Source organism: Silurus meridionalis, chromosome 25, assembly GCF_014805685.1.
Source record: "Silurus meridionalis isolate SWU-2019-XX chromosome 25, ASM1480568v1, whole genome shotgun sequence".
Taxonomy (NCBI): domain Eukaryota; kingdom Metazoa; phylum Chordata; class Actinopteri; order Siluriformes; family Siluridae; genus Silurus; species Silurus meridionalis.
This window is the reverse complement of record NC_060908.1, coordinates 10,704,718-10,715,968: the sequence shown is the minus strand read 5'-3', so window position 1 is coordinate 10,715,968 and position 11,251 is coordinate 10,704,718. Positions and strand designations below refer to the sequence as shown.

At 35.2% G+C, this 11,251-nt stretch overlaps 1 protein-coding gene across 3 annotated transcripts; it reads right to left on the bottom strand.

Annotated features, from left to right (window-relative positions):
- Positions 1–104: 104 nt before the first annotated feature.
- ttc33 (tetratricopeptide repeat domain 33) lies at positions 105–9,408 on the bottom strand. 3 transcript variants are annotated; one of them, XM_046838916.1, is made up of 6 exons: positions 8,461–8,552; positions 7,700–7,834; positions 6,885–7,106; positions 5,109–5,190; positions 4,634–4,765; positions 105–2,469 (listed from the first exon to the last, which is right to left on the bottom strand). In XM_046838916.1, the coding sequence occupies exons 2-6, from the start codon at positions 7,726–7,728 to the stop codon at positions 2,134–2,136; spliced, it is 801 nt and encodes a 266-aa protein (XP_046694872.1). In that variant the 5' UTR covers positions 7,729–7,834; positions 8,461–8,552; the 3' UTR covers positions 105–2,133. The 3 variants fall into 3 exon arrangements, with proteins under 3 accessions (XP_046694872.1, XP_046694873.1, XP_046694874.1); XM_046838917.1 differs by lacking the exons at positions 7,700–7,834; positions 8,461–8,552 and adding an exon at positions 9,304–9,408; XM_046838918.1 differs by lacking the exon at positions 7,700–7,834 and having other exon boundaries at positions 8,461–8,584.
- Between the last annotated feature and the right edge of the window lie 1,843 nt (positions 9,409–11,251).

Sequence of the window (11,251 nt, the reverse complement as noted above, 5' to 3'; positions counted from 1 at the left end):
ACTAGCTAAAATGTTACATAAATAGTTACAGTGGACAGATACTAAGCATTAAGAGCCTATCATCACTGTAGAAAACTAAAGTAGAACAAAAACGCATTAAATGATTTCGTTTAAATGCATTTTTAGTTTATTGATTGATTGGTTGTTCTCTTCCATTCACTTCACATCAGTTCATAGTCATGGCACAAGCTTTGGAGAAAAATGGGATTATGATTATATCCATTATATAAGATATCCATTCAATACAAGCACAGATGTAGAAATGCACATTAGCTTGTATTGCTTATTTTGTTTATTTTGATCATGTCACATTCACACTTTCCTGCACATTAATGCATTTATTTTATCAGGCAATAACATGGCAGCAACACAAAGTAAAAGCAAGTCAGGAGTTATTATCAAAATGATAGACATTTTTTTCTCTTTCAAATTCCCTGAAATCTCCATGTGCTTATAAGTTTGCATTATAAACAGATCATTTCTTTCTCCACACTTTTGCTAAAACTTTTGTTGTATGTATCTATGTATTACTTTGTGTTCCAAACTAGGATGCATATTGTGGCATGGCCTATTCATATTACTCACAATACTTGAAATATTCTTGTGGATTGTAATATTTTTACCTGTTTTTGGGTTATTTTCTAACATTTTCACAATGTTTTTGTTATCAACTGCAGTGATTTTTTTGCCCAACTTGTTCAATGTTTGGTTGTAAGTAGACCGAATTTTTTTTTTTTATTCCAAGACATTTTAAATTGTTGGCTATACCCAAAGCTTGTGCCATGATTTTAAAAGAATTGGCATTTTTTTTCTCCCAGGGACAACAATCTGGTTTACATTTCAGTTTAACAACAAATAAGGTCTTCACATGTGAAACCAAGATCTTGAACCAAACATTTACATTCTGAGCTATTAATTGTTTGAAAAATCAATTCAACATGGTATGCAACACCAAATGTATGTCAGTCATGTGAACATATAACTGCCACACATAGCCTGTTACCATATTTTCTTATCCAGTATACATATAGCCGGTTCATCACTGTTCCTTCCTTGAACTACTTTTGATACATTACATACTGACCACTGCAGAGCGGGAACATCCCACAAGAGCCGCAGTTTTGGAGATGCCCTGTCCCAGTCGTCCAGCCATCACAATTTGTCCCTTGTCAAATTCGCTCAAATCCTTATGACTGCCCATTTTTCCTGCTTCTAACACATCAACTTTGAGGACAAAATGTTCACTTGCCGCCTAATATTTCCCACTTACTAACTAGGTGCCATGATGGAGATAATCAGTGTTATTCACAGACAGGTCATAATGTTATAATGTCATAATGTTATGCCTGATCAATGTAAAATACGTCTAGTTTCAAACACAGCATTAGTTATGACCTAATTAAAACTAAGGTTTATAATCAAGTTGTGTAAAACACCTGCCAAGACAAGTGTCAGCCAGCTGATAGATTTAGTTAATGCTAGCAGTGCAGGTACAGTAGCTACCTAATCTACACAGTTCAATGACTAATTTAGCTAGCATGTTTCATCATTACAATATTTAGTTTTTATTAGGGATTTTGAGATAAAATTATTCTGATCAGTGAAACAGTGAAATTCTAAAAGTAATTTTGTCTATCCATTTTTTGTTTTATTTTTTGGTTTTATGATACAAATGATCCTCTGTGAGATAAAGACTAAATGTGTGTGTGTGTGTGTGTGTGTGTGTGTGTGTGTGTGTGTGTGTGTGTGTGTGTGTGTGTGCGTGTATAATAAACATGCCTAATAAAGGTAAGAAGAGCTGATGTTAGCAATGCAGTATTTAGTTTGTTTAAATTGAACCCTGCTGCATTTTTCCACATGATATAGTTCATTTGAGCAGGTGAGAGCGTAGCAATTGCACCGAGGTGCGAGCTAAAATAGTCCAAGACGCAGTAGCAAAGTTATTAGCAAATAGCAAAATTACAGGAAGTGAACCAAACATGACATGTTTTTAGGGACAGCTTTGTGAATATGAGCTGTTTAACTGAGCTCCAAGTCACAGACCTTTCAGACTATTGATCCAGTCTGTACACTCATTTACTCCCAAGATAAAGTGCATCATTCTCAAAATATTAAACATAATTTAATGTGACCTCATATGATTTTTGCTTTAACCAAAGCATTTGAGTCAGATTTCCTGACCTCACTTTCATTGGCAACACTTTTTACATCCACAATAACATTCTTCTTGAACTCTTCACCTCTTTTCTGCCGCTCTGCTATGGCTGTGCATGCAGCTATGACCTCATCACTCTCAAAGTCTTCATAATCTTGTTGCAGCTCTGGGATTTCCTCACTAAGATGTTGTGCGGTTTCCTGCTGCACAGCACGTTTCTCTTCCCGCAGATGCAGAGCCCATCTTAAATCTTCCTCCCACAGCATGCGCTCTATTGGGTGCAGGTGCAGTGCCACCTGGAAAGAGCGTATAGCCTGAAAGAAAAACAAACGTATAGCTGACACTCCTTCGTATGAAAAGACGTACGTTCAGTTGAAGGTAACTTTGTGCAAACAAAGTTGTGATCACATTGGTGTTTTAACATTGTAGGCACATGATAGAAGTAAGACTCCCTCATAACCTTTATCTTAATTAAGATGTGAGCATAATGAAGTATAAATTGTTTAAAGATGTGTATGAAATGATCAAAACATTTGTTAAAGACTGAGCCGATTCATAATTGGTCAACAATGGCAAAGACCAGGAGTTCATACAGTTCCCTGGCAAATGTTTGGAAACACCTAGGCAATAACCATTTTTGAGAGACAAAAAAATGTACCATGACCAAAAAATTATAAATGGTCAGATGTTAAACTTTATTTTCATTGGAAAATGTCCCCTAGCATGAATAACAGCTTTACACACTCTTGGCATCCGGTTAGTTAATTTCTCCAAACATTGAGTTAAAATACTTTGCTATGCTTCTGAATATATGATTTGTCACTGTCTTGTTGTGGGATGAAGTTGGTTGTAATTAGCCGCAGTCCATATGGAACTGCATGGTGTTGACGTATGTAATGGTAGCCATGTTGGTTCATTATTCCTTTCACCTGGAATAAGTCACCAAACTTTCCTGCTCCAAAACAACCCCAAAGATTAAGCTTCCACCTCCATGTTTGACTGTGGGTGTGAAGCAGTAAGGTAACATCATCTCTCCTGTCCTGTCTTTTGATTAAGTTCTTCTGTTTGAGCCACAAATGTCAAATTTGGACTCATCTGTCCACAGAAATTTTACCCACTCATTTCTTGTCTAACTCTATGTTTTTGCCCTTTTTTCTAGTTTGTTACATATAAAAAAAGGTCTCAAAAACAATTTGACAGGCACTCTATATAAAGAAATGATGCATAATGTTAGTCAGGAGAGCTATTTATACCATTTCACTGACAACACTCTACACTCACAGTGACATTCTTCTTTATCTCTTGTATCTCTTCAGCAGTTTAATAGAGTAAAGAATATTGAAAACTTTTGTTTTCAAACGTCAAAAGCTCAGCACAGTGTTAACTGAGTGCAAAGATGAATAAAAATACATTAAAAATTTAATGAATAAAATAATAAAGTTAAATGAAAATTTACTGGTACACACAACTCTAATTATATGTGTTTGGGATTTAAGGGTGTTTGCTTTTAAAAATGTAGTACATCTAGCTTACGTAATAGAAATACACAAACCTCTATTCAAATAGATTGTGGCATTGTGTCTATATTTCTTTCTCAAAGTCTTCTTCAAATGGTGAATGGTGAAACATTCACACCTGCCTCATAGAGGTTGTTGGTGATGTCACTGATATGTTTTGGGGTATTTTCCTTACAGCTTTCACAATGTTTTTGTTATCAACTGTTTATCAAAAAAAAAAAAAAAAAAAAAAAGAGGACTGGAATTGAGATCCAGAATTGAGATGGAATTGAGAGTTTATAAGTCTTCACAGTTGTTATAGCAAAGTTGAAAAATGTTTCTGTGCAATTTCAATACTAGTCTAGTACATGTCTAGTTCCTAAGAATCAGAATTTAATTTTTTTATGACCACGCCCACAACTCAGCATATCTCTGGGGCCTGTAAAGTTTCACTCGAGTACATGTAAATGAGGTGTAACTGATTAAATTATTTATTCATGAATTAATTAAAATACTTTTTACATTGTTTGCCAGTTGATGGCTATAGTGTTTATAAATATTTAACTTCCATTTACAGTTATTGTGGGGAAAAGCCTACCTGAGCTATTTGACACCAAATTTTGACAACAGAAGAAAAGCCTAAGATTAATTTTCAACAGAATTTTGCTCATAATGTTCAAAGCACAAATTCTGAGTGAACAGATGCAGTTCTAAACAAGTCGTTGGGTTCAGGGGAAAACAGTAAGTCTCAATGCTTCACAGTGCTTGAGATATTAGGCTAAATTGTAAAGGCTGGAGAATACAACAGAATGGCAGAAAAGTTTCATGTAGCACATGCACGACCTTCCAAAAGCTTCTCGTTCATTTTTTTTAAGAGAGTGCTTCCATCCTTTATGACATTGTGTTTCAAATAATACTTGCATGGATCACAATAGATTCACTGTAATAGAAAACAGATTGTCGTGTTTTTTTCTTTACTTACCAGCTCTATCTCACCCAGGTTTAATTGGGCACGGCCTAAAGTCTGCCATGCCTCCCACCACGTAGGGCGAAGTTTGACTGCCATCTCTGCTGACTGCACTGCAGGAAAGACCTCCTGAAGAATGGTCAGCACCTTGAGTACCACAGGTCAAATGATAAAAAGATCATGTCTCGCAAATCTGTAGCTGCAAATTTCATATTTTATTTATATAATCATATAATTATAGTGCTTGCAAAGTGATTCGATTTTATGCATCTTACAACTTTAGTTTGTTTGAATTCTTGCTCACGCATTTTAATGACACACGGCAATAAAAAAGAAAGACAGAATGAAGGAGTAGCTGTTTGTACTATTATGCAGCTGTTTGAAAGATTTCCACTGACACCCCAAAACAAACTGCAAGCTCTTTATCTTAATCCTGACCTCAGCTAAACAAACTAAATATTGAAAGAATGTGTTTGAAACTGAATCCTACCTGTGATTTCATCTCATATAGGACAGCTTCTTCTGGAGTCAGCTGAATGGCCTCATCCCATTTCCTCACTGCTTCCCAATGTCTAGAGGAAACCATATTTTCATCAGTTTATTTCTGAACTTCATCACCACATGGCGTGTTGGGTGGGGAAATGATAATCAACTCTAAACTACAACATGTGTATAGGGCCAAGACATTGTATGCAAATACAACTCACAAAACCAAAAATAATATACTGGTGTGTCTCGTTTGTATAAATCCTGTTCTCTCTAGGAGTTTTGGATGGAGACCTAGTCTGGCCTGAACCTACCTGTTAGGACATGGCTGTTTACATGCCACTCTGAAACATGCCGTTTTCATTTCCTGCAGTATCCCTTATAGTCTCAGAACAAACTTATGTAATTGTGACAATCCAGGACAGGGGCCTGGGACCAACAAGCTAAAACTACTGTAATGTGGCAGACTGTGACTGTGCCTCAAGTCAAGTCAAGAAGCTTTTATCGCCATTTTAAATATATAGCTGACGCAGTACACAGTAAAATGAGACAATGTTCCTCCAGAACAACATAAAGCTACATAACACAACAGAGCTGCATAACAGAACACAGAGTTAAGGACTAAAGTAATTTGTCCTCGCTGATTTACACATGTAAAATATACATTTGTGATCTATAAAGCTGCTTTGGGACAATGTCCATTGTTAAAAATGCTATACAAATAAAACAGAATTGTAGTGTTTAAAAATGTAGAAATACTCAGAAGGTTTGTTTCAGTAACCTAATCAACATAAAATTACATCATACTCTCTGTACAAACAGTACCTTCGATCTGACTAGAACTGCAAAATATTAAATCTCCTACATCTCTAAAGTGCGTGTTGTTTATAGAACTAATAGAATGTATTAATTATAGTAGACTCTAATATTATAATAATTATTCTGTATAATCTGCAGGACCTGCCTAAAACAGCGACGTGTCCATTCAGTGGTCATACGCTTAATTTAATGCTAATATTCAGATTAAGTATAGTCACACTTCTACAAACTGAAGATATCCTTATTACCTCATTAAATGTGTCTTAGACATAATATGCACTTTGCCACACTAGATTTGAAATTAAACATTCAGCATCAGCTACTGCATAGTTTGATCAATAATCTCTCAGGAAAGACAAAAGATTGTTCCTTGCAGTTACAATAGTTTATTTTGTATAAATATGTATGTACATAAGGGATTTTTTGTGTGATTTTGCATTTACATTTTTTATCTTTATTTCTATAGCGCTTTTCACAACAGACATTGTCTCAAAGTAGACAAGCATTGTCTGTGTTATCTTTAGATAGCAGAGTACTGAAACTGAAATTTCTGTTGCACTAATAGGAGTCTAATGGATACACTTGCATTGACAAAGAAGAGATAGGACAATCACCAAAAATAAAAAAGGTGGACTTTACTTCTAACTTTAGAAACAAGGTACTGTATGTATACAAACATGGTGGCTAAAAAAAAAAATCACTGGTAAATTTGAAGTGTTTAAAAAAACCAACAACACTGAGACACAGGTAGAATGTCTCTACCAGGTTAAAACATGATCAATTATCCAAATAATATCTGGTCATCTGCATGAAAGAAAAGAGCATACCTCTACAAAAATATTTATTAAGTATTTGTGCAAATCTGAATTTAATTTACATTCATATATCCAAAAAAAACTATTATTTTATTTTATATTTGGGTAATTAACTCAGTTAAAGCAGTTGCATTAGAATAACATACCTGCTTTGCTCAGCCAGCTGTTCTCCCTCATCCTTTAGTCTCTTACTCTTGGTAGTACAGTCATCCAGCAGTATCTCTCGCCTGCGTTTGATTGCATGCAGCCAATCAACTTCTTCCAGCTCCACGTGATCCTCCACCTTTACCGACTGTGACTCGAACTGCTGCACTGCTGCCTTAGAAACCTTCTCCCCGATCTTCCTATTCCAGCTAAATGAAGTCATCCTGCCAAAAATAACAAGCCTTGCTTTTAGTCTTAGAAGAACAAAACCCAAAGTGAAAAATGTGTATAATGAACTTGAACTGTTTAAGCTCTGGACAGAGAGGCTGGATAAGCATTCTAACATCATACGCTTATTTTTATAAGCAATATATTCAATTCAATATGAAACAAAGTGCAAATACTGAAATTCTACATAAATATCCATGAACATTTTAAATAAACACAGACAGGTGGAGAAAATAATAATAATTGTCTTGTTATAATGGCACCCATCAAGGGGTGGGATATTTTAAGCATTGTGTGAACGGTTCATTCAGATGTTGATGTGTTGCTGGCAAGAAAAATAGGCAAGCATAAGGATCTGAGTGACACTGACAAGGCTAAATTGTAGTCAGAGCTTCTCCAAAACCGCAGATCTTCTTACCAGTATGAAGTGGTTACTGTTTTGTAGTCCAAGGAAGGACAACTGATGACCCAAAGCTCACTGATGTGTTAGCATAAATCGCAAAATATTTTTTTGTGCTGGTTACAACAAAAAATGGTATCAAAACACACTGCATCACAGTTTGCTGTTAATGAATCATGTTTTCCTTACAGCAGGTGGATGGCTGAGTGCACGTGCATCGCTTTCCTGGGTACGAGATGGCACCAGGGTGCACTATGATAAGAAGGCAACCTTGCAGATGCAGTGTGATCCTCTGGGCAAAGCTCTGCTAAGAAACCTTTGGTCCTGGCATTCATGTGAATCAGGGGCGTAGCCATCATTTCAAAAGTGGGGGGGACGAAATGTCTAGTGTTACCTGTTTGTTTTTTTCATTTTACCCTTGTGTAATTGACAGGTTTTTTTTTTAATCAGCTTTATATGCTTTATGATTAAAATGATTATAAAACAGAAAGAAAGAAAGAAAGAAAGAAAGAAAGAAAGAAAGAAAGAAAGAAAGAAAGAAAGAAAGAAAGACAACAGCTTGCCACTGGGACAGGACCCTTAAAAGGACATCTTTGTGCCTTATTTATCCCAAAAATATATAGTTGTACATTAAGGTACACATTGGTACTTTAAGGTAGTAATGTGTACCTTTTTGAGTATAAAGTACAAACATGTTCTTATAATGGTATTAAGAGTATATTGTTTACGTATTTCAAATTGTATTTTGTTATTGCACAGTACGTGGCACACAGTAATGGATACTTGCACATTTAAATAATACTTCATTTTGTTCTATTCTACAGTCTATGTTTCAGGAATAAAACAAGTAAATCAAAACAAACTATTGAAAGAAAATATGTATTGAACTCAACTGACAAACATGTCAAGACCCGATATCAATTATACAATAAGATGCATATGCAACTTACACTGCTTGACTTTTTTGTAAAAAAGGAGTGAAGCGGTTTTTGCTGCTTTGAGCTCATCGCAACCGAATGTTGGATCGCGGATGCGACTCGAGCTACAGTACTAGGGCGCGTGATGATGACGTGACAAGTGAGTGACTGATTGCCATGGATACGTGAACGTCATGTATAGACTATCTTGTCTCTTTAAACTTTAAATCAATCTGCATTTATATACATTGCTCCATTAAAACCTCAACATGTCGTGAACACACACACACACACACACTCTCCACTAAAAAAGTGAGGGGGACGAATTTGTCCCCAGTGTAATCTACGCCCCTGATGTGGATCTTACTTTCAAACATACAACCTACTTCACAATCAGTGCACGTTGGAGGTCCTTTAGCTCCATGTTGTGCATTAAAAATGTATAATGCCTACATTCCACATTTCTACATTCTACATTTATTAATGAATTTTATTATAGAAGTGATCTAAGCTCTTAAGGTCATGCAGGTGGATTTTATGTAAAACGTAAAGAACTAAATACCTATTACATAATAAAGGCACAATTCTTAAATAAATAATAAAAGTCAAATAAAGTGCAATAAAAATGTGGGTTCTCATTAAGATCTTCTCTTTACAGGTGAGGTACATTCACTGCTTTTAGATTATTTAAGAGGATTATTGTCAGCTCCCAGTGAGTAACGTGTCCTTTTAAAAACTACAACCATTGTTACGGTCACATGATCTTACGTCAATTTAATCGCTAGTTAAAATATTACAACTACGCATAATAAATCTAACATCTTACCATGTAGAATGTACAATCTAACAATTTACAATGCACTCCTGCATACTCACGTTACTGCTGGAGTTCCTACTGTAGCTCATTCCGCATGAGACCTGAACCCGGAAGTATATTTGCAGGAGCAGGAAAGACAGGATGTTCGGGGGGTGTTGTTGTTGTTTTGTTTTTTCCTTTCAGTTTAAAAACCTTTAAACAACAAACAGGCATTGATATTCCACTCTTAAAAACATTGAACAATAAGTCAGAACAGCAAATATATATATATATATATATATATATATATATATATATATATATATATATATATATATATATATATATATATATATATATTTATTTATTTATTATTCTAGTTTCTCGTGTAGAATCTCATGTGGTAGTTTATAGAGTAGTTAATATACTTTTACATGCAGTGTGTGTTTTATTTTAGTCTTAATAATATAATATATTAAATCTTACTGATTTTTTTGCTTTTCAAAGATAACAGCATTACATTAAAAATGCACATAGCAAACAAGGGAAACATCAATCAGAAAGAAAAAACATGAGACCATTAAGACATGTGTTATAGTTATTTTTTTTATTAGAAATAATAATAATAATAATAATAATAATAATAATAATAATAATACATGTAAAGAGACTTGTGTTAACACCAAGCAGGAAGGACATCAGCAATGACGATAGAAAAGCAACTGTTGCTGCCCCTCAATCTAGGAAGGGTTATAAGACCATTTCCACACAACTCAAGTCATCATTCTAGAGTGAGGAATGTAATTCATGGTTCATGGTGGAAGTCTAAGCAAATTAAGCCTAAGGTCAGACCATTCTCAGCAAAATTGCAAAAAAAAAAACCCCAAAAAACAAAACAACAACAATTAAAAATAAAGTACAATTAAAAAAAGACTGAACAGGTTTGACTGAAAAGGTGGCCAGGAGAATGCCTCTTTTCCCTAAAAAGCACATGGCAGCACAACTTCGGTTTGCAAAGTGAGACTAAAGTGAAATGTTAGTTTATTTGTCTGACAGCTAAAGCTTGGCTGATATTTTTTTATGAAACAGGACAATGTTTTTAAGTACACCAGCAAATCTACAATAGAATGACTGAAAAAGAGCAGAATCAAACTTTTAAATTTGCCCAGTCAAAGTCTAGACCTCAACTCGACTGAAATGCTGTGACAGGACCTTGAGAGAGCGGTGCATAAACAAATGGCCTTTATGTGGTGCATAAACAAAATTCTCTATGAACTAGATAGAGCCAAAATTCCTTTGCAATGATGTGAAAGATGGAAGAAGTCATACAGAACACAATCACTTCAAGTTATTGCTAATAAAAGTGGCTCTTCAAGCTAATTAATTATAGTGTGCATAATGTTTCACACATGGCTTATTCATTTTGGCTTTATTTTGGTAAAATAATGAATGACATTAATGACAATTAATAACTGCCTGAGATGCATCCCGTCAAATGCTGGCATCTGGGGATGTCTGGATTGGTCCTAAAGCACTGATACTTTAAGACTGGTGTTGTATGAAGAGAACTGATTCTCAAGTCAAGTCAAGTCAAGTCAAGTCAAGTCAAGAGGCTTTTATTGTCATTTCTACTATACACAGTTGTACACAGTACACAGTAAAAACGAGACAACGTTCCTCCGGAACCCTGGTGCTACACTAAACAATACCATAAAGCTACAACACAACACATGCTACATAAAGTGCATCAAGTGCAACCTAGTGCAAACACCGCAGACAAAAAACAGTACAGTACAGACAGACAGACAACACAAGACAAGGCAAGACACAAAACCAAGATAGTGTCGGCCAGTAAACCTACTGTATACTTGGTTATACAGTGCTGTGAACTGTAAAAACTATACCCGGGAGTGAATATAAGAACACAATGTAGTGCAAAAATACAGCAGCAGTCAAGATGTGCAGAAGACAGCATGTAAACAGTGTAGTATAATATAACAAAGTCGAAGGTGCAAAAAAGCATGTAAA

Bases quoted from the DNA above. Each gene is read 5' to 3' on its own strand.
- ttc33 (XM_046838916.1), bottom strand. From the start codon at position 7,728: ATGCACGTGCACTCAGCCATCCACCTGCT. The intron at 5,191-6,884 runs GTATGTTATTCT...GGTTTCCTCTAG, and splicing joins CAGCTGGCTGAGCAAAGCAG to ACATTGGGAAGCAGTGAGGA. The intron at 2,470-4,633 runs GTAAGTAAAGAA...TTTTTCTTTCAG, and splicing joins ACCTGGGTGAGATAGAGCTG to GCTATACGCTCTTTCCAGGT.